The sequence below is a fragment of the Loxodonta africana genome, chromosome 22 (genome assembly GCF_030014295.1).
Source record: "Loxodonta africana isolate mLoxAfr1 chromosome 22, mLoxAfr1.hap2, whole genome shotgun sequence".
Lineage (NCBI taxonomy): Eukaryota > Metazoa > Chordata > Mammalia > Proboscidea > Elephantidae > Loxodonta > Loxodonta africana.
The window spans coordinates 30,595,466-30,618,461 of record NC_087363.1 but is presented as its reverse complement, the minus strand read 5'-3'; the positions used below and the strand labels follow the sequence as shown (position 1 = coordinate 30,618,461).

General features: G+C 45.1%; 1 protein-coding gene across 8 annotated transcripts in view; it reads left to right on the top strand.

Moving 5' to 3' along the window:
* TRAK1 (trafficking kinesin protein 1) overlaps positions 1–22,996 on the top strand; it is a 170,123-nt gene that overhangs the window by 83,297 nt on the left and 63,830 nt on the right. For 2 of the 8 annotated variants that reach the window (XM_064274752.1, XM_064274751.1), the window contains one exon: positions 895–979. The exons of 5 other annotated variants lie outside the window; for them this stretch is intronic. Coding sequence is in view for 1 of the 3 variants with exons in the window: in XM_023547840.2 (XP_023403608.2) it covers positions 7,191–7,302 (112 nt within the window). In the remaining 2 variants the exon portion in view is untranslated. Of the gene's footprint in view, positions 1–894; positions 980–3,045; positions 7,303–22,996 lie in introns of those variants that run through there. One more of the 8 variants, XM_023547840.2, reaches the window with a different exon arrangement.

Below are 22,996 nucleotides of genomic sequence, written 5' to 3'. Positions count from 1 at the left end.
TGGGTTTGTTTTGTTTTTTGGTATATGCATCTTTAACTAGAGAAATTGCAAATTACCCTGTTCATTTTCATGTCCTGACCTTTCTGGAAGGTCCCTGGGTGGTGCAAAGGTTTGCTGCTAACCTAAAGTTTGGCAGTTCAACCCAGGAGTTCTGTGGAAGAAAGACCTGGCAATATACATCCGTTAAAATTACAGCCAAGAAAACCCTATGGAGCAGTTCTACTCTGTAACACTTGGGGCCACCATGAGCCAGATTGACTCCATGGCAGTGGGTTTGTTTTTGGTTTGTTTTGGGGACCTTGGTGGTGAGGAAGCCTAATAGGAGCCAACCTTCCGTGTGGCTTTGCCTCTTACGTGTTCATTTGAATTGTTAATGAAAGAAACTGCTAGGGAACTTTACATGGTAACAACAAAAGGTGAGTCAGATGTCTTGAAAAAGATGCAAAATCATGCTTTATTTCAGAGTTAATGACTCACAAAGAAATTGCAGTGTTTGCACTGAAAGAAATACATGTGCATGGAAACACAGATTGCAGGCAATTAGGGCCACTCTTTAAAAGTTGGAAGTAAGCCATTTGTTCTTGGAAACTCAGGAGAACTTTAGTCGGTGTTGAACAATGGTTATCTCTGTATCAGTTTTAGTTCCCTCTCATGCCTTCCCCACCAAAAAAGAGAGAGAGAGAAAGAGAGAACCCAGCAGAAGCTTAGAATAATAAGAAATTGGAAAAATAAGAAATTGCCCAGTACCCTAAAGTAATTTTTAGAGATTTTAAATAGTCTGGGACCAATACAGTGTAACAATGGCCTTCTCAGAATTTGCACGCTTGTGTTCAGTGTTTAGTTTAAACTTAAACAGGGTCATGGTTACCTAGATTGTATGTGTCCCATCTTTAGTGCCGAACCTGGAGAACTTGATGGACCAATGAAAACCAGCGGAGGGGCTTATTAAAAAGGAAGATTCTGACTCCCTCCAGACCAGGTGAGGTCTTGAGAAATCTCAGTTTTTATCATATGCTTCAGATGATTGTTTTCATCAGGTATGTTTGGGAAGAGCCCTGGTGGCACAGTCGTTAAGTGCTCAGCCATTAGCCAAAACATCACCAGTTTGAACCTACCAGCCACTCTGCAGGAGAAAGATGTGGCAGTCTTCTCCCTTGGAAGCCCTATGGGGCAGTTCTCCTCTGTCCTATAAGGTCACTGCAAGTAGGAATGGACCCCACAGCAGTGGGTTTGGTTTGTGTTAATGTCAGTGGAAACAAGCCCCAGGCATAGTAAAAAATAATTCTTTAGGCCATTAGTGGAATTGTAAGCTGTTCTTGGCTATACTGGTCACTTCAAAAAAAAAAAAAAAGTGTGCCTGTAAAATGGGAAGCCTTTTTAATTTTCAAAAAGACTTGGATTCAAGTATTTGACCCTAAGTTAAAGAAATAGCGCATTTTTTTAATAGTTACTCTAGAAATCGGTAGGATGCCAGAAAGGGCACTGGCCTGAGTCTGTTTTGCACTTTAGTTGGCTATGTGGTTTGGGCGGATCCTGGCCAAATCTCTGAAAACTCATATTCCCCATCTGGAAAATGGGAATGACCACACTGACCACAGCCATCATAAAGAGTGTAAATAAAGTAGAAACTCATGTAAACTGTGAAGAGTCAGGCCAGTGCTTATTTTTATTTTCTCAGATTTAATAGCACTAGTTATTAAATTCCTTTTAAAAATCCTTTTGAAAAGACAAGTGGTATTTTGAACCATGTATTGTATTTTGACAACCTGTTTCTTGTTGCAGTTTCTTTTTTCAAACTTGTTCTCCATCTCACCTCCCCCTTTTACAATATTGTAGACTTGAATGTCAGAGCAAGAGATGGACTAGATTATACTGATTTTATAAATGAGGAAACAGACACTCAGGTAGATTTCAGCCACTCCTTGGAGACCCTATGGAGCAGTTCTCCTCTGTCCTGTAGGGTCGCTATGAGTTGGAATTGACTCGACGGCAATGGGTTTGGGTTTTTTGGGTGTTCCTACAACTTCTTATCCCAAATCCATGACAATATGCAAGGACAGTCACATGTGCTTTGTTGCTTGATTGCAGTGACCTCTAAAATATTATTTAATAAATAACCAAGACGAAGTAGTGGTTTGTGAGTAAAGTTTTCTTAGAGGTATTTTTAATGTTAATTGAAATGCCATTACGAGGCTTTTGAATTTATTTCCCAATTTTCCTGCACTTTGCTTCCCTCAACTACAAACAAGGCCCCCCTACTTCCATCTTCTGTTTATTGTGTGATGTGCTCTTAAAATCAGGGATCAACTTTTCCCTGTCCGGAATAGCTGTTACTGTGATTTTTTTTTTTCTTAAAGCTGAATTAAATGTAGACATAGTTGTATAATGTAAATGTTTAGAAAGATGTAAGTTTTTAATCAATCGCTTTAGTAAAGTAGAGATAAAAAAAAAAGTTGCCTTTGAGTCGATGTGACTCCTGGCAGCCCCATGGGTGTCAGAGTAGAACTGTGCTCCATAGGGTTTTCAATGGCAGATTTTTAGTTGATTGCCAGGCCTTTCTTCCAAGGTGTCTCTAGGTGCATTCCAACACCTAACTTTTACGCTGTCAGCCAAGTGCTTTCACCATTTGAACATGTTAACTGTTTGCACCACCCAGGAACTCCAAAGTAGAGACAAAAATCCAAGCGAAACCTACTGCCATTGTGTCGATTCCAACTCATAGCAACCCTATAGAACAGAGTAGAACTGCCGAAGCTGTAAATCTATATGGAAGCCGACTGCTACACCTTTTTCCTGCAGAGCTGCTGCTGACCTTTTGGTTAGCAGCTGAGCACGTAGCCACTGTGCCACCAGACCTCCTAAAATAGAGATAATGTCCTTCAAATATAGAAGCTGAGGATTAGCGAGTTGACAAGAGGCTCAGAGCAAGCTCCAGGCCCATGCTTTGGAACTTCATGGTTCTTTTATCATTATTTCTAATGGCATAAGTGAAGTCTTTGGGGGAAATGACCCTTGATAATGGCCCAGCTCTGCTCTCAGTTAGATGCAAAGAGGAGTGGGAAGCAGATGTGCTGGGGTGAAAGGAAGAGAAGGGTGATTTATGGCAGAAAAAATTGGAGAGCAGCGCAAGGGTTTTCGTTTGAACCAGACCTTGAAAGATGGGAAGAACTTAGATATATGTTGTTGGGGGATGTGCAGGTGAGCTAATGTTAGAGAGAAAAGTATCCTGTAGAATGACTAAATCCAGAGAAATGGGGTGTGCAGAAGCAAGCAGCTCATTTTATTTGAATGAGGGTGCCTGAGGGAAAGGTATGGTGTAAGGCTGGGATCAGAGGCTTCCGAGGAGACACAGGGTGTGGAGGTCAAGGAAGAGTTGTGCTCTCTGATAGAATTTCCTATGATGATGGAACTATTTTATTCTGTGCTGTTCAGTATGGTGGTCACTAGCCATGTATGGAGCTTTGGAGTACTTGAAATGTTGCTAGTGCAACTGAGAAACTGAGTATTGCATTTTTATTTAACTTTGTTGTTGTTGTTGTTGTTGTTGTTAGGTGCCATTGAGTCTACTTCAATTCCTAGTGACCCCATGTGAGAGAGTAGAACTGGTCCATAGGGTTTTCTAGGCTGTACCCTTTATGAGAACAGATCAACAGGTCTTTCTCTCTTGGGTTTGAACTGCCAACCTTTTGCTTAACTGCTGAGCTCTTAACCTCGTTTAACTTTTATTAATTTAAATGTAAATAGCTCCAGTGGCTAGAGCTCTAGAGCTTTGGGAAAGCACCTTCTAGGTGGTGTGTTGAGTAGATATGGAGAGGGGACACTTAAAGAAGGATGTCCCTCTGCCCTGCAGAGAAGATTGACACCTTCCTCCTAGAGCTTTCCACTCCAGTGTTCCCAGAGCCGGGTCAGGAACTTACTCCCTGCCTTTGGCCTCACTGTCTGGTCTGCGTCTCTGGCCCAGGACACACATTCCCACTACTTAACTGTCTTCCACAGGCCAAGCAGCTTCTCCAGGGCTGGGCAAGTGTACCTCTGGCTCCCAGCTCCATGTCCAGCCTGGCCCACGTACTCCAAGGGATCCCCAGGCTTTATTGCTGGTCTTTGGGGATTGTGCTTTGCTTTGATTTTTGGAGAAGCTCCCCTATCTGGGAAGAAGATGCTCTTCGAGCCATCTGCCTTTAACCTGGAAGTGACTGCAGATGAGGATGAGTCTCGAGAAGTTCCTCACATCTCCACAGAGGGAGGAAGAGAAAAGGGAGAGAGAAGGGGGTTTGGGGGAGGAAGAGAGAAGAGAAATAGAAATATCCCTGTCATGGATGGAATTGTGCACCCCCAAAAAATATGTGTCAACTTGGCTAAGGCCGTGATTCCCAGTATTGTGTGATTGTCCACCATTTTGTCATCTGGTGTGATTTTCCTGTGTGTTGTACACCCTACCTCTACGGTGTTAATGAGGCAGGATTACAGACAGTTATTTTAATGAGGCAGGACTCAATCTACAAGATTAGTTTGTGCCTTGAGTCCATCTCTTTTTAGATATAAAAGAGAGACGTGAGCAGAAAGACAGAGGGACCTCATACCATCAAGAAAGTAGTGCTAGGAGAACAGCGTGCCCTTTGGGTCCCTGCGCTGAGAAGCTCCTAGTCCAGGGGAAAGTTGATGACAAGGACCTTCCTCCAGAGCTGACAGAGAGAGAAGGCTTTCCCCTGGAGATAACATCCTGAATTTGGGCTTCTAGCCCCCTAGACTGTGATAGGATAAATCTCTGTTTGTTGAAGCCATCCACTTGTGGTATTTCTGTTATAGCAGCACTAGATACCAAGACAATCCTGTAGAATGACTAAATCCAGAGAAATGGTGCGGCATAAGGAGTCTAGCATGATCCTGTTTTAAAAGGTCCTGTTGTCAATATTTATTATATAAGGATATTATACTAAGAATAGCCTGGATTTGAGTTGAAAGATGAGTATAAACAACTTGATTATCTGCCAAATCACTTGAGAAGGGAGTATTTTCTAACGTATGAAATTAGTTTTCATTTCCATTTATGTGCATGGTGGCCTTGCACAGTATCTACACATACTGCAGTCAGTTAGACCCTTGCTGAACGAATAATGCCCCAGGTAGATATTCTCCCTCCCATCTTTCCAGGGGTTCAGAGTAACCCAGTCTATCCTTCAGAAATCTGATGTACCCATTGCCGCTTGAATTGAATTAATAAACCCAATGTGATAACATTAATGGAGATTAAGGGAAAAAAATTGAGTGTGTGTTTTTATAAGCATTGTATTTAAAACTTACGCAGTTTTTCCAAGTATATTTTTGAACTCCCTGCCATTGAATTTTTTACCAAACCTCCTTTGTACAAAGAACACATACTTAACATCATAAAATGTAGCAATCATTTTTAGATTCCAGAATACTAACCAGATACTTTATCTGTCTCTAAGTTTTAATTTTTTAATGAAATCTTTATTGTTTTCTGGTTTTCTATTTAGAAGTACTAGTCAGTGGTCTTACGATAAAATAAAACTTACGATAGCTTTATGGAAGTAGCAATCAGTAGTTCAGTTTCGTGGGCATTTTTGGCTACCTAAGCAGGATCTTCCAGGAGCTCTGGTGGAACAGTGGTTAAGCTCTTGGTTGCTAACTGAAAGGTTGGCAGTTTGAACCCACCATCAGCCCCATGGGAGAAAGATGTGACAGTCTGCATCCATAAAGATCACAGTTGGAAATCCTATGGGGCAGTTCCGTCCTGTCCTATAGGCTCTCTATGAGTCCGAATCAACAGCACTGGGTTTGATTTTGAGTTTAAGCAGGATCCTTGGCCCTAAGGATTCAAAGATGAAAAGAGATGCGGTCCCTGTTCTTGCTTCTTCTCAAAGCCCCTCTCTCGGTTACCTGGGGGAGGTGACTCAGCAGAGAGGCAAAATACGTCTCCTGGTATAGCTTTTAGGAGCCCCGGTGGCACAATGGTTAAGAGCTCAGCTGCTAACCAAAAGGTTGGCAGTTTGAATCCACCGTCTGCTCTTTCCACCGTCTGCTCTGTAGAAACCCTGTGGGGCAGTTCTGCTCTGTCCTGTACGGTTGCTATGAGTTGGAATTGACTTGACGGCAGAGGGTTTTTGGTTATAGCTTTTAGGCGCAAGGAGACCTGCCATGGTGCAGCTGGGAGATGGCCCAGCCCTGAGATTGCAAATGTGCTGTGATTCTCTGAGACATCAGCACTCAGGGCCACCTTTCAGTGGATTTGATGGAAGAACCTGCCATTTTCTACTACGGATGATTTTTACAGGCAGAATCAAACAGTGCAGGAGAGTTCTATCAGGATATGCAGTTCAACTGTTGTTTTTTTTTTTTTTTCTTTAGGCAGCATTGTAAGCTATTTTAGATTTTTTTCCTGCCTTGTCCTAGTAATTAGAAGAGATTTTTGTAAACTTGACTGTGAAAACACAGATTCAAGGTGAGACTGGGATTTATAAAATGCAGATTAATAAATAGCAAATGCAATATATTATTATCAAAGGAAGACTGGGATGAATTCAGCTTAACACAGGTACTGGCATTTGCTGTTTTTCTTTTCTTGTGCTGGAAGTCAGAACGATTACTTCCTTCCTCTGTTCAGCACTGTCATAGGCTGTTGTCACATTCGGGCTTGTCTGGGGCTCTCAAGCATGCCCACAGGAACTGTCTCACCTGAGGGCATTGGGCAATCATTCACCAGGGCAGTTCCTCCGCCAGAGCTTCACCTGCAGATTCAGGCAGGTATACCTGCTTAAGGCTTGGTCAGCCTTACCCTGTTGCTATGAAACCGCCAGGCAGCCACCATTGTGTTGCTTCTGGGGGCAGAGGTAAGAATCCAGAGGCCTAAGTCTTATCTCAGTTCCTCACCTGCCTGCTCAGTCTTCCCCTCTCAATCAATAGTACCTGGGGGGGTTGCCCTGGTGCATTCCGACAGGTGCATTGCCCCGCCCCTCCTACAGGTCACTGGAGCCACCCCCTTCCGGGTCCTCCCTGGGTGATGCTGGTGAACAGCCCTGTGCACGCCCTTCCACCCCCGCTGAGCAGGGGCATGTCCCAGTGTGCGCCCCGTGGGCCGGGGCCCCAGCGGCTCCTGCGGGCAGGCGGCTGGGAGCTCCCCCAGGGGCAGCCCCCTAGGGCGATGTTTCTGCTTTGGGGTGACTTCAGCGATGTCCCAGAGAGACGTGGGAGGGCAAGAAGAATGTTTTGAGTATGACTACCAGGATGAAGAGAGGAAGCCCCAGAATGAGCCGCAGGAAGCCCTGGACCTCTTGGAAGAGGGTAAATTCTGTTCTTTGCTCAAATTGGATCCTTTCCTTGTTAGTGTCTAAATAGGCTGGGCTGTTTTACTGATTTTGGCAGCACTTTTATTTTTTTGCTGAGGTTTAACTTAAAGTAGACAGATCTTAAGTGAGTGGCTTAACAACACCCATGTAAAACTACCGCGGAGATAAGCAGCTTTTCCAGCACCCCAGAACGCCCCCTCGCCTTCCTTCTTAGCCCCATCCCCTCCTGGGAGACTATCATTCTGGCTTCTATCACCTTAAGTTTGTTTTACTTGTTCTGGATCTTTGTGTAAATAGAACCCAACAGTGTGCAGTATCCATACCTGGCTTCTGTTGCTTGACTGAGGTCTTTGAAATTCGACAATGTTATGTCGGTAGTAGTTGTTTTTTTTTTTTTTCTCCTTTGTGGCATTGTAGCACTTTGTCTGAAGAACTATTTTTCTTTGGGACTGAAAGGATTTTGGCACGTGACTGAATCTTTGTTCAATGCAACATGTTTTTGTGCTCGGAGTGCTTTTTTTTTAAATAAAAATTTTTTAATGACTGACTAGAATTTGGGATTTTTTTTTTTTTGAACTTAGAAATATTTCCAACAGAAAAGTACAAGGGCTGATGTTGAAATCACCTGTGGACCCACAGCCGGGTCTATCAGAAGGCACTGCTTTGGAGGGACTGTTAGAATAAAGATGGGAGGCGGGGGTGGCGGCGTGTGTGCTGTGAATTTCCTAGTTCGGTGTCTGGGGCTTTTACCCACAGCCCAGAGAAAGGGGCTTTTGGTGTCTTTAAACTGAGCATGTGGATGTTCTTTAGGTGTCTGGAGTAAAAGTAACCGGAGTACTGTTTCAGAATTCTGTTTTATAACTGGGCTATTTTCATGTCTTAGCATAGCATTTACTTTCAGAGTTATTGATAATCAGCCAGAGACTGAATATTGCTACGCGAAAAACTAGAAGAGAGCAAGGGGACCGAGCAGCAGGGTGGTGGCTAAGTCCTAAGGCCTGGAGCCTTTAATGAAGGAGATAAAACCTATTGCCTGTCGAGTCCATTCTGACTCAGCAACCCCGTAGGACAGAGTAGAACTTCCCCATTGGGTTTCCAAGGCTGCAATCTTCATGGAAGCAGGCCGCCAGGTCTTTCTCCCACAGATTGGCTGAGTTCGAACAGCTGATCTTTTGGTTAGCAGTCGAGCGTGTTAACCACTGTATCACCAGGGCTCCTGTAATGAAGGAGATAGTGGAGGTGAAAGGAGGGAGGGGCTGATGGGGAGCAGAAGCCCTAAGGGGACTGTACGTTTGGTGGGTTCCTGGGAGTGATCGGAAACCCTGGTGGCATAGTGGTTTAGAGCTATGGCTACTAACCAAAGGGTCAGCAGCTCGAATCCACCAGGAGCTCCTTGAAAACTCTATGGGGCAGTTCTACTGTGTCCCATAGGGTTGCTATGAGTCCGAATCGACTCAATGGCAACAAGTTTGGGTTTTTTTTTTTTGTAGTTTGGGAGTGATCAGGACCCCTGGTGGTGCAGTGAGTAAGAGCTACGGCTGCTAACCAAAAGACTGACAGTTCAAATCCACCAGCTACTCCTTGGAAACCCTGTGGGGCAGTTCTATTCTGTCATATAGGGTCGCTATGAGTCAGAATCAACTCTTTGGCAATGAGTTTGGTTTTTTTGTTTGGTTGGGAATGATCAAGAGAAATGCCCATGGTGTCCATCTGCTCTTGTAGAAAGAGGACTGGCCCAGATGTAACAGGATCTGCTTTCTTTTACTTCAAGCCAAGCTTCTCCAAGTGTGGGCTGTAGATCAACAGCACCTGGGAGCTTGTTAGAACTGCAGAATCTCTGCCCCAGATCCACTGAGTCGGAACCTGCATTTTAACAATATTCCCCGGGAATTCGCATGCACAATAAAGTATGAGATGCACACTGCCTGAAAGCATAGCAAGATGATTTTGAAAATCAACCACTGAACCATAGTGATTCTAAATTAGAAAGCTATATGAGGCTCTACAGCCGTGTCATATATCCTAGAAGAGAAGAAAAAAATTGTGTTGCATATATTTCATTCATACAGATATATGTACACGTTTTATATAAATGTTTTTAAAACTTTTTTTAAACCGAGAGCTAGATGATGATGAGGGTAGCGAATGTTTATTGTGCACTTAGTGTATGCTAGGCACCATTCTAAGTACTTTACATGGATTCATCCATTTAATGCTTAGAGAACAACCATGTGAGGTTAGGGACTGTTATCATTTCCTTTTTATGGGTGAGTAAACTTAAGTTAAAGTCGCCAACGTAGACCTATGGCTCTAGAGCCTTCTGCTTTTAAACGCTACGCTAACCCATTGTTGTCGAGTTGATTCTGACTCATAGCAACCCTATAGGACAGAGTAGAACTGCCTCACAGGGTTTCCAGGGAGCAGCTGGTAGATTCGAACTGCTGACCTTTTTGGTTAGCAGTCGAACACTTAACCACTGCATCACCAGGGCTCCAAACAGTACACTAGTGGCTCTCAAAGTGGGGTCCCTGAACCGGCAGCATCAGCATCACTGGAAATTTGTTAGAATGCACATTCTCAGGCCCCACCCCCCGCCTGCTGAGTCAGTAACTCTGGATGGGGACCCCCCCCCCGGGTGATTCCGATGCACAAGGCCTTCTTCTGAGGTGCCTCTGGATGAACTCACACCAACAACCTTTTGGTTAGTAGCCAAATGCTTAACCGTTTGCACCACCCAGAGACTCCTAAAGCCCATTACCATCAAGTCAATTCCTGCTCTTCCCGCCCCTATAGGACAGAGTAGAACTGCCTCACAGGGTTTCCGAGGCTGTAAAATCTTTACAGAAGCAGACCTTTCAGCTAACAGCCAAACACTTGACCACTGCGCCACCAGAGCTCCTATTAGGAACTTCTAACCCATTGCCATCGAGTCGATTCTGACTCATAGTGACCCAATAGGGCAGAGCAGAACTGCCCCACAGGGTTTCCAAGGAGGAGCTGGTGGATTTGAACTGCTGACCTTTTGGTTAGCAGCTGAGCACTTAACCACTTCATCACCGGGGCTCCTCAGGGACTCCTAAACCAAAACTCAAACCAAGCCCGTTGCTGTCGAGTCGATTCCAACTCATAGTGACGCTGTAGAACAGAATAGAACTGCCCCATAGGGTTTTCAGTGAGCGCCTGGTGAATTTGAACTGCCGACTTTTTGGTTAGCAGCCATAGCTCTTAACCATTACACCACCACGTTTCTTAGCAGGGTGGGAATGACCGTTCTGACCTGTGCAAGTGAAGCGGGTCACCCTCTCTCTCTGTGCCTGAGCAGGGCCATGAGAAATCACTGGTAAAAAGTGAGGTTTCGTATGTTACGTGTCAGATTTCCACCACTTTCTTAAGGAAATGCCTAAAGAAGCCTGACTCTAACTTTTTCGTCACCTGGACACTGCCTAGGGCTGTTACCCTATTGCAAGATAAGCCACTACCTTCCTGGATTCCTGGCAAGAATCGCTCAACATTGCTCTCAACATGGCAGGATTTGAGAAGAGCATTTGGAATGGGCTGGAGGTTACTCTTGGCTCTCACTGGCAAGGTTAGGCTCCCTGAGGCTACAGATGCAGGAGAGAGTCCTTCCATAGAGGTGGCCCCTACGTGTCAGTACATGAGTGAGCATCGTCAGCCTTTTGCCCAACAGGTAGTTTTCAGGTGTGAGCATTAACCAGAAATTATATCCTGGAAAAGCAGGAATGAAAAAAAGTACCAATTGGTGATGGCAACTGGAGCTTGGTGGAGCAGCTTGGACCAGCCTCCAGCACCCTTGTCCTGTGGCTGCACCCTGCTGGATGGGCCAAGTCCTCCATCTGGTTCCAAGGTGAAACAGGAGAAGCCATACCAATAGAGCACATTCCCCTATCCTAGCGGGAACTCCCGGGCTGCAGGCTCTCCCTCTGCGTGGGCGGGGAACAGCAGCCCCAGAGAAGGCTCCACTGGGGCTGGGCCCTCGCCTCTCTCCGCTGACACAGGGTGACACAGCCTGAGAGGACGGCGGTGCATAACTTTCTCCAGTAGGGAGCTGACCCAGCTTATCAGGCACAGTTACAAAGGTCTCTTTGCTCATGCTTTTCATTATCTCAGTGGCCAGTTTGGGGTTTGGTTCTCCGTGTCCATGGCTCCTCCACGTAAGCCTCCTTTGATGCCAGGCGCCCTGGGGATTCTCCTTCTGGAGCAGGAGTACCAGAGTCTCCCCAGGGCTGGCCACAGGCAAAACGCATTCATGATATGTGTATTTTGGGGCCCTTTTGCTGCTCTGCCCACTTCTGGGGCTGTCCCCTGGCCATCTGTCTTAGGGCTTGCCATCCCTAGACTTTTGCATCTGACTCCCTCGTAGCTTTGCAGTTTAGTGTCTCTCACTGGGCACTTCTGCTGCTTCTCTGTATTAGAGTCATCTATGCATGTGTTTTACCTTCTTTGGCTAGGCCAAGAATTCCTCAAAGGTAGTTTTAATAATGGGGGGTGGGGAGGGGAGGAAGGGAAGGAGGTGTGGCCTGACCTCTAACTTCACAAGGGAGAAGGAGAATCAAGATCAACAGCCCAAGGCTGATTCTTGTGAGGTAGAAGTTAGACATACCTCCACCCTCCAAACTTTTTACCAATTCTGACCCCAGGCAACCCTCCCATGGCACTTTATATTTCTCTGCTGGGTTTGATAATTTGTCGCAATGGCCACACAGAACTTTCAGACCATACTGACAGTTATGGGGTTTATTAGGGAAGTAAAAACCAGAAAACCAAACCCGTTGCCGTTGAGTTGACTCATAGTGACCATAAAAGGACAATAGAACTGCCTCATGGGTTTTCCAAGGAATAGGTGGTAGATTTGAACTGCTGACCTTTTGGTTAGTAGCTGTAGGTCTTAACCACTGTGCCGCCAGGGCTCCGTTCAGGAGTAACAGGTTATAATTCAGGTTTAGGAACACTCAAGATATAGTTCTTCGATTAGGACAGCCTCTTTTCAGCCGTGCCCACAGGCAGGTCTCTCTCAGGCCCAAAGTCCTCCACCTGACCTCTGCTCTGCCCAGGCAAGTGTTACAAAGCTCTTTTAGCTCTGCTGATAAGTACCCAGAGGCACCTCACTCCGCCAATAAGCCATGGCCCGAAGGCGCTCAGCTCTAGCTCCACGGGTTAGCAAACCTAGCTCCACCAAGTGCCTGGAAGCACCCTACTCTGCCAGCAAGTCTTCTGCCTGAACGTACTCAGCTTTCTCACTCTGTGGGCTGGAAAGCCTGTCTCGCCATTTCTTGCCAGTCTCCTGCCTCTGCTACTTCTTCTGCTGCCATTTTCTCTGTCTCCGTTTCTCACTGTCTTTGGTCTTACAGCTCTCTCTCAGTCTCCTGGTTCCAGGAGTTTCTAAGCACAGAGATTCTAAATCCAAAGGGCAATCTCCACTCTTGGCTCTTCTTTCTTGGTGGTAGTGAGATTCCCCCTTCCTGCCTCTGGGATGGCTCATTTTAAGCCTAGTGGGATGGCAAAACTGACCAATTCCCTCATTAGGGTTCCATACACCTTATGTGTGTGGTTCCACCACCACAGGGGTTCCATGCACCTTATTTACATTATCAGCAAGCTGTTCAATCCCCTTGGTGAGCCACAAGTGCCTCATTTGCATGGTCCCACCCAGTCATTTGGTGGGATTTAAGAGACTATGGCTAAAATGACCATATTAAGTAATTCACTGTACCACAGGCCACCCCCTGGCTCTTCTAGCCACTGGCCTTTTCATACTTGGAGAATTAACTCCACTCCCCGCAGTCATTTTAACCAGTCCAAAACAGCCATTAACAGTTAGTCTTTTGGTTGGGAAAATAGTCCTCAGGGTGAGGTTACTCAGGTACCGGCCACTCAGGTCTGCTGCAGGTGTCCATCTGATCTGGTCAAGTTCTCCAGAAGTCATCTCAGCTTCATCCTTTTTGACCACTGATGAAGTTTAACTGAGAGAAGATTATTCCCTTGATCTGAGTCTCACAAGGTATCAGCATAGCAAAACCTTTAAGGGACTTCAGGTTCGGCCACTGTATTCCAGTCCAGTAGTGCCTCCCCTTAGTCCGCTCTTTCACAGTTACAGCTTCTACAATTAGAGTTTTTACAACCACAGTTAACCCTGTTAACAGTCATTACTCACAGCTGAGTCATCTAATCATATCAGCATCTTCCCCCCCCCCCTCCCCGCCTTCTCCAGACCTATCAGGAAAAGAGGAAACTATTTAGTAAGGAACCTCCCTTGTCCCCTCATTTTGAGTATAAACACACCCATGAAAGTGTGTAGGCCAGCCACTTTATGCCTTTGTCTCCCTCTATACAACACACAACTCCCTATACTGTCCTGTGGTGACGCTATAAGACAGAGTAGAACAGCCCCGTAGAGTGTCCAAGGAGCCCCTGGTGGATTTGAAAACTGCCGACCTTTTGGTTAGCAGCCATAGGTCTTAACCACTACACACTAGGGTTTCCTATTTTAGGTAGCCAATGTTTAAATTTCCTGTCCCTATCAAACCAGTACTCTGAGGAGGCAGCATATTCCTTGAACTGACACATTTTCTGATCCAGTTAGAACTTTGAGCATCTGCATCCATAAGCAAAGTCCAGTTCAGATCAAGCCATCAAATTGTAGCTGTCTACACCACCTCACAGTGTCAGACATCTTTCTCTTCTTTTGGTTGGGTTCTGGTCAGTTCATCCTTAGCCCTTGTGGGCCATGTCAGGGGGTACCAGCCATAAGCTTGGGAGTCCACGCATACTTCCCTGCGCTTCAGATCAGCCAGCCCCTTCTCTCCCTCATTCCTGGTCCCCATGGGCTAGGTCAGTGGCAGCACCTGTAGGCTCAGGAGTCCACACAACTCCCTATGCTTCAGACCAGCCAGCCCTTTTTCTCTCGTGTCACTAGCCTCCGTGGGCTAGGTCAATGGTGCTGATGGAACATGTCCAAACTCAGTCTGTCTGTTCTTTGCTGCACCCCCTCTACTTCCACTCACGAGTGGGCCCAGGTAGTCACCTAGGTGAGCATCTTAGGCTGTCTACTTGTGAGCTCCCTTTAACTTCCAGTCCTGGAAGGGAGTTCCTCTGATGGGCACTGACATTTCCTGCCTCAGTGCACCCAAAAACAAACCACTTGCTTGCTGGAAATTCAAAAAACAAAATAGACATTTTTTTTTTCCTGCAGGTCTTTTCTTCAGATGCAAATCTCCTGTTCTCTCAGCAGCTCTGGGTAGTCCTGCAGGTATTTTCAAACGCAAATTTCCTGACTCTGAAGGGTTAGGGTGGGGCTTAGGTATATAGGAGGCTACTTCATCATCAAAATGAACAGCCTATGTTTCTTTCAGGCAAATCCTAGTTCCTCTTTTAGCATATCCAATCAAGTATTGGCTGAAGGTAGAGTTACATACTTTCTGTTATTTATAATACTCAACGTTTATTTATACTATACGTTTAGGTCTGCTTTACAACACCAGCCAAGAGAAACATTCAGTATCCATAGTACATTCAGATGAACGCATAACCCTTTTGAAAACATTCCAGTTTCATCTTCTCTACCCCTAGACTGTCTTCCATTCATATGCATATGGCCTCGGGCCTCTGGCTGGGTGGAACCGGTAGACCCTGACTATCAATCATCTTGTTTAATCAACCTGGCTCTTTCCCCTGGTCACTCCAGTTGCTGCTTTTCTCCCCTCAGCTGCAATATAACATCTCATACTTTCAGCCATTACAGGTAACAGCAACCAAAGTAACTGTCTAAAATTTTTTAAAATTCACTTCCCATGCCCCTTCGTTCTTTCTCTTACAAAGTCCTGTGTTCCCATGAGTCTGGAGCTATTGCAACAAACCCTGCTTCTGATGCCAACTGTAAGAATGATGGCAGGGTTGAGGTGGGGGTGAGAGAGGTATCTGACCTTCTCTTAACCTCACAAGGAGGAAGGAGAATGAAGATCAGTAGCCAAAGCCTGATTCCTGTGAGGCTGAGGTCAGACATACCTCCACCCTCCAACGTTTTTTACCAGTTATGACACCAACTGTCCCTCCCACAACACTTGTCTCTCCCACAGTGCTTGTCTCTCCCACAGCGCTGTACTTCTCTACCGGTTTGTTAATTTGGCAGTTCAGGTTCAGGAAAGCTCAAGATACAGTTCTTCTATCAGGACAGCCTCTTCTCAGCCGTGCCTCCAGGCAGGTCTCTTTCTGGCCCTCAGCCCCTTCGCCTGGCTTCTGCCCTACTCAGACAAGTGTTAAAAAACGGTTTTAGCTCTGCTGATAGTACCCAGAGGCATCCCACACCACCAGTAAGCCTTGGCCCAAAGGTGCTCAGCTCTCTTGCAGACTTAGCTCCGCCAAGTACCTGGAGGCACCATACTCTGCCTGCAAGCCTTTGCCTGAAGGCACTCAGCTTTCTCACTCTGTGAGCTGGGAAGCTCATGTCACCCTTTTCTGCTGGCCTTCTGCCTCTGCTGCTGCCCTAGCTGCTGTTATTTTCTCTGCTGCTGCTTCTCACCATTTTTGGTGTTATAGCTCTCTCTCTCAGTCTCCTGGTTCCAGAGCTGCTCAGTGCAGGGATCCTAGGTCCAAAGGACACACTCCAGTCTGGGCTTTTCTTTCTTGGCAGTGGTGAGATTCCCCTTCCTGCCTCTGGGATGGCTAATTTTAAGCCTAGTGAGATGGCAAAACTGACCAATCCTCTCGTTAGGCTTCCATCCCCACAAGGGTGCCCTTTACCTTATTTACATTATTAGCAAGTTGTCCATCCCCTTGGTGGGCCACAACTACCTTATTTGTATAGTCTCACCCAGTCATTTGGTGGGAGTTACAAGACTATGGCTAGAAGAGCCATATTAAGTAATTCACTTCACTGAAGCAGGATACATTTATTCACTTAAATAAGCAGTGGTTAAGAGCTCCAACTTTGGAGTCAAATGGACCAGGCCTTCCCACAATAGCTCTGTGAGCTTGAGCAATTTCCACGTCTAAAATATTCTTATGATGTGGGTATAAGCATTAAATGAGATGATATACATAAAGCACTTACCAGAGTACCAGGCATGTGGTGAGTACTCAGAAGTGAGCCATTTTTTGGTTATCACTGAGTTGTTGCTGTTCGATGCTGTTGAGTTGGCCCACGACTCGTGGGGAGCCCATGCGCAATGGAACCAGGCACTGCCCAGTCCTGTGCCATCCCCGTGATTGGATGTGGATTAGACTATTGTGATCCCTGGTAGGATTTTCATTGGCTGATTTTTGGAAGTAGATCACCAGGTCTTTCATCCTAGTCCATCTTGATCTGGAAGCTCCGCTGAAACTTCTTCAGCATTATAGCAACATGCAAACCTCCATTGACAGATAGTCGGGGGCTGCACATGAAATGGATTGGCTGGGAATCCAACCCTGGTCTCCTTCATGAAAGGTGAGAATGCTAGCACTGAATCATCAGTGTCCCCATTATTACCGTGTAGGCCCTCATTAAATGGCCCAGTGATAAATGGCCGTCATAGACCCATGCTGGCTTTCCCACTCTGGGGTGGTGTGAATGATTACAGTAGCCAGTATACCTGAGTTTAAGTTCACAGTTATGCACTGCCTGACCTTGAACAGGCCACTGGGCCTCTCTCTCTCTCTGCCTGGTTTGTTAAATGGAGAATATGTAAAATGTGTTAACTGCCCTATTGGGTTTCCTAGGCTGTGATCCTTACGGGAGCAGATTGCCAGGTCTTTCTCCTGTGGAGCAGCTGAGTAGGTTCAAACTACCAACCTTTCCATTAGCCAAGCACCTAATCATTGCACCACCAGGGTACCTTCTGATGAGATCTAGACTGAGACTTTTATGTTTTCACCCCTCTCTGGGGTGTTGGTTGAAGACGAGCTGTTCTTTGCAAACGCTGGTTGGTCCGGGAATAAAGCAAAATTGTCTTAGTCATCTAGTGCTGCTATAACAGAAATACCACAAGTTGATGGCTTTAACAAAGAGAAATTTATTCTCTCACAGTCTAGTAGGCTACAGGTCCAAAATCAGGGCTTCAGCCCCAGCAGAAGGTTTTTTCTGTCGGCTCTGGGCGAAGGTCCATGTCATCAGACTTCCCTTGGCCTAGGAGCTTCTCTGCGCAGGAACGTCAGATCCAAAAGACACACTCTTCTCCCAGTGCTGCTTTCTCAGTGGCATGAGGTCCCCTGTCTTTCCACTCACTCCTCTCTTTTATATCTCAAAGAGATTGGCTTAAGACACTATCTAATCTTATATATCTCATCAATATAACTGCCACTAATCCATCTCAATTTTGTTTGTGTGTAATCCATCTCATTTCATCATAGTGATAGGATTTAGAACACATAGAGAAATCACATAAAATGGTGGTCAGTCACACAGTACTAGAACTCATGGCCCAGCTAAGTTGACAGACATTTTTGGGGGACACAATTCAATCCATGACAAAAATCTTCTGTTTTTTGAGCATCAACTGTGTATTGGCCCAAGATGAATAAGACTCAGCTGTCTTCATGTGACTTGCACAGCCCAGGTGGGAAAGGACAGGGGACATTTGTAAAAATTAAGTTTGTGCTGGCTGCCCTCCTGTAGCCATTTTTGACGTGGGAACATTTAGACAAGAATAAAAATAAATTATTTGGCCTTTTTCATTTTGTTTTAGCTACTAAGAAATGGCACAGTTTTTATTACCGAGTACTGTGGCCCCTCACCTGTTCCTTTACCCACTTCATGGGCCACATCAAAACCATTATGTTTTGTTTTGTTTTTTAAACCTAGTAATATATGTCTCAAGGCAGTGGTAGTTCAGTAGTAGAATTCTTGCCTACCATGTGGGAGACCTGGGTTCGATTCTCAGCCAGCATGCTTCATGCGTAGCCACGATCTGTCAGTCAGTGAAGGCATACGTGTTTTTGTGTTGCTAAATAGGTTTCAGTGGAACTTCCAGACTGAGCCAGGCTAGGAAGAAAGGCCTGGCAATCTACTTCTGAAAATCAGCCAAGGAAAACTCTATGGCTTACAACGGTCTGATGCACAACAAATAATGGGACTGGCACAGGACTGGGCAGTGTTTCATTCCTTTTTGCCTGGCGTCACCACAAATCTGGGGCCAATGCAGTGGCAGCTAACAACAATAAATTTGTGTCTTATAGTTTAATTCATTTGTGCCTGACCCAAGCCATGGTGTTTTCAACCGCCTCTTATGCGTAAAACATGGAGGGTGAGTACGGAAGACTGAGGAAGAATTGACGCCTTTGAATTATGGTGTTGGCAAAGAATGAACAAATCTGTCTTGGAAAAATTATAGCCAGAATGCTCCTTAGAAGCAAGGATGGCGAGACTATGTCTCACATGCTTGGGACATGTCATCAGGAAGGATCAGTTCCCTGGAGAAGAACATCAAGCTTTGTAAAGTAGAGGGTCAGCAAAAAAGAGGAAGACCCTCAACAAGATGGATTGACACAGTGGCTGCAACAATGGGCTCAAGCATAACAACGATTGTGAGGATGGTGCAAGACCAGGCAGGGTTTCATTCTGTTGTGCATAGGGTTGCTATGAGTCAGAACCAACTCCTTGGCACCTAATAACAAAAATTTGGCTAACAGCACAACCTATACAAGGCAAGGTCTCGGAGGAAGGTCCGTAGACACACCCAAACTCCCTGAGGGATGGAATCGCGGGGTGAGGGCTATGGAGACCATGGCCTAAGGGAACATCTAAACTCAATTGGCATAACGTAGTCTATAAAGAAAATGTTCTACATTCTACTTTGGTGAGTAGTGTCTGAGGTCTTAAAAGCCTGTGAGCAGCCATCTAGGATAGTCCACTGGTCTCACCCCTTCGGGGGCAAGGAAGAATGAAGAAAACTGAAGATACAAGGGAAAGATTAGTCCAAAGGACTAATGGACCATATCTACCACGGCCTCCACCAGACTGAGTCCAGTACAACTAGATGGTGCCCGGCTACCAGCACTGACTGCTCTTACAGGGGTCACGATAGAGGGTCCCACACAGAGCTGGAGAAATATGTAGAACAAAATTCTGACTGAAAAAGAAAGACCACACTTGCTGGCCTGGCACAGACTGGAGAAACCCTGAGAGTATAGCCCCCAGACACCCTTTTAGCTTAGTCAGTAATGAAATCACTCCCAAGGTTCACCCTTCAGCCAAAGATTAGACAGGCCCATAAAACAAAACAAGACTAAGGGGGCACACCAGCCCAGGGGCAAGGACTAGAAGGCAGGAGGGGACAGGAATCCTGGTAATAGGGTACCCAAGGCTGAGAAGGGAGAGTGTTGACATGTTGTGGGGTTGTTAACCAATGTCATAAAACAATATGTGTACTAACTGTTTAATGAGAAACTAGTTTGTTCTATAAACCTTCATCCAAAGTACAATAAAAAAATAATTTTTTGAAAATGGGGCTAAATTTAAAATCTTTCAAAGGTAGATATTAAAGGAGAAATGGGGGACTTGGCTGAGCCTCCAAGAACTTGGCTGTAACTTAGGAGAAGTGATAGAAGAGCTTTGTGTCTGGGAAGAGAGCTCAAAAGTCAAACTCTTCTAAGTAATTGGAGAGAGATGGCTTTTGGTTTTTTTGTGGATGTATCATGAAATTCTTTCTGCCATGTGACCAAGTTTTAATGTCAGTTATCTAACGAAAAATAAGCTAGTGTGTGTGGGGCAGATTAGTCCCTGAACGTGCCTTTCATAAGCAGTGCTGGTCTCCTAAGGGATGATTTGGTATTCCCGGACAATTTTGCTGTCAGAGAACACTCCTGTGGCCTTTGGAAGACCAGGGATTGCAATAATAATTATGTTATGATTTAACGAGGTAGTGGCGGGAATATGGTGTGGCTCAGGGATGCTCATTTGCATGCTATTTAGTACCTTTAAAAAACAATTTTATGAGACATAATTTATAGACCATAAAATCCACCCATTTTAACTGGACAGTTTCCATGATTTTTACTAGATTTACTGAGTTGTACATCCATTACCATAATTTGGTTTAAGAACACTTGCGTTCCCCCCAGTAAGATCCCTCATGCCTGTTTATAGTTCAGCTCTGCTCCTACCCCTGATCCCAGGCAACCACTAATCTGCTCTCGGTTTATGGATTTACCTTTCTTGAACATTTTGCATGAGTGGATTCATAACAATCTATGGCCTTTTGTGTTTGGCATCTTCCACTGAGCATGTTTTTGAGGTTCATCCATGTTGTAGCATGTACCAGGACTTTATTTCTCTTCATGCCTGAATAATATTTCATTGTATGAATGTGTACCACATTTTGTTATCCATTCACCAGTTGATGGACATTCAGATTGTTTCCATGTTTTGTTCATTGTGAATAATGCTGCTAGGAACACCAGCTTGCAAGTTTTTGTGTGGGCCTGTGCTTTTCTCTTTCTTGGGTAGATACCTAGGAGGCTTTGAATGTTTTTGTGACCTTAGGCAACTCATCTAACTTCTCCTAGCCTCAGTTTTCCTGTCATAAAGCATCACCCAGCCGGCACCATGCCTGGCAGAGATAAGTGGGGTTTCTGCTCTACAGCCGAGTCAAAGCTGCCATTTTAAGATGCTCCCCTCATCAAAAGTGTGTGGCCATGTTGGCCCAGTCTAGGTGTCTGGCTTCCAAGGGAAAATAGACCGTAAACAACTGCTCCATGACAAAGACTCGAAAGTAGACAGAATAGCTGAGACTAGCCAGCGCCATGGGTGTTCTTCCTTGTGTTGGGCATGGGGAGGACAGTCCCCACTGAAGGAAACAGCAGACATAGGAAGTGCCAGGCCAGACACCTGAGCATGGCATCATTGGGTGTGGATGAGCTACGGTGGAAAGTAGGCTTGGAGGTGGGGGGGCGGGGGCGGCGGCAGCAGGTAAGATTGTCTCTGTGTGTATGTATATTGAGGCTGCTGCTTATAGGAAGTGGCAGAGCTAGGGAAGCTTTTTAAGCAGATCTGTGACACTTTAAATTCAAAGGTTTGTAGTCAAAGCTTTAAAGGACATCTGTATTGTAATGCCTAGAAATTGGCACCAATGGTGACTCATTTAGAACTTCACAGGAAGCATTTTAGCTGTTTCTCGAAGGTTCTGACCCTCCACCCCTTCCCCTGTGAACAGGGCAGTCATTAAGTATTTATTAGGTTTAATTCTTGGAGGATCAGGGGCAGGTGTAGTGATGCTTTCTCCCCTGACAACTGCTGCTTGTCAAAGGGAGGGAGGGAGAATCCACTGGCTTGTGGACCATTTTTCTGACACCTCTTACCAGCTCCTGAGTACCCATTGCTGTTGAGTGCATTCCGACTCACAGTGACCCTATAGGACAGAGTAGAACTGCCCTTAGGGTTTCCAAGGCTGTAAATCTTTATGGAAGCAGTACTGCCATACCTTTCTCCCACGAAGCGGCTGTTGGGTTCAAACCACTGTCCTTTCAGTTAGCAGCCGAGTACTTTGTCATTGTGCCACCAGGGCTTCCTAACTCCTGCCTAGACTGAGGCATATCAGAATTTCTAGGGGTACGTGCCTGTTTTGAAAATTTATTTATTCAATATGCCTGTAGTTTTCATAATAAAAGTTATAGAAAATAAAAATTGACTTTTATGAAATTTAAAAAGTTTCTTACTATTGCTAAGGCACAAGAAGCTAGAAGGAGAAATTGAGGGGGGCAGATGGAGTTTGGGTTAAAAATTTTTTTTTGAGAAATGCGCGTACTTAAATGACCTCTAATTAAGGCAAAATGCATTAGCTAAGTATCTTAGTCATCTAGTGCTACTATAACAGAAATACCACAAGAAATTTATTCTCTCACAGTCTAGTAGGCTACAAGTCTAAATTTAGGACATCAGCCCAGGGGAAGGTATTCTTTCTCTGTCAGCTCTAGAGGAAGGTCCTTGTTATCAATCTCTCATGGTTGAGGAGCTTCTCAGCTGCAGGGACCCCGGGTTCACAGGAAAGCTCTCTGCTCCCAGCACAGTTTTTTTGGTGGTTTGATGTCCCCACAACTCTGTGCTCACTTCTCTCTCTCTTATATCTCAAAAGAGATTGGCTTAAGACACTGTCTAGTAGATCTTATCAGTATAACTGCTGCTAATCCGTTTCATTAACATCATAGTGATAGGAGTTACAAAACAGGGAAATCACATCGGATGACAAAATGGTCGACAGTCATACAATACTGGGAATCATGACCTAGCCAAGCTGACAGATATTTTGGGGGACACAGTTCAATCCATGACACAAGTAACCCAAAATGCAAATAAAATGGGCAGCCATGAATATCTTTTCTCCATTCATGGATATTGGCTTCTTGGTCTTCGAGTTCTAAGGCAAGAGATTCCTCTTAAGGGTTTAGGGTGTTTTATATATGTATGTATATGTATATATATACAGGAGCCCTGGTGGTGTAGTGGTTAAGAGCTTAGGCTGCTCACCAAAAGGTTGGCAGTTCGAATCCACCAGCCGCTCCTTGGAAACTCTATGGGGCAATTCTACTCTGTCCTGTAGGGTTGCTGAGTTGAAACTGACTCGATGGCAACAAGTTTGGTTTTTGGTTATATATACGTACATATATATACACACATACATATATATATACACACGTGTGTGTGTATATATAAAATATTCATTCATTCATTCATTCACTCACTCTAAAGACTTGTAAAACTG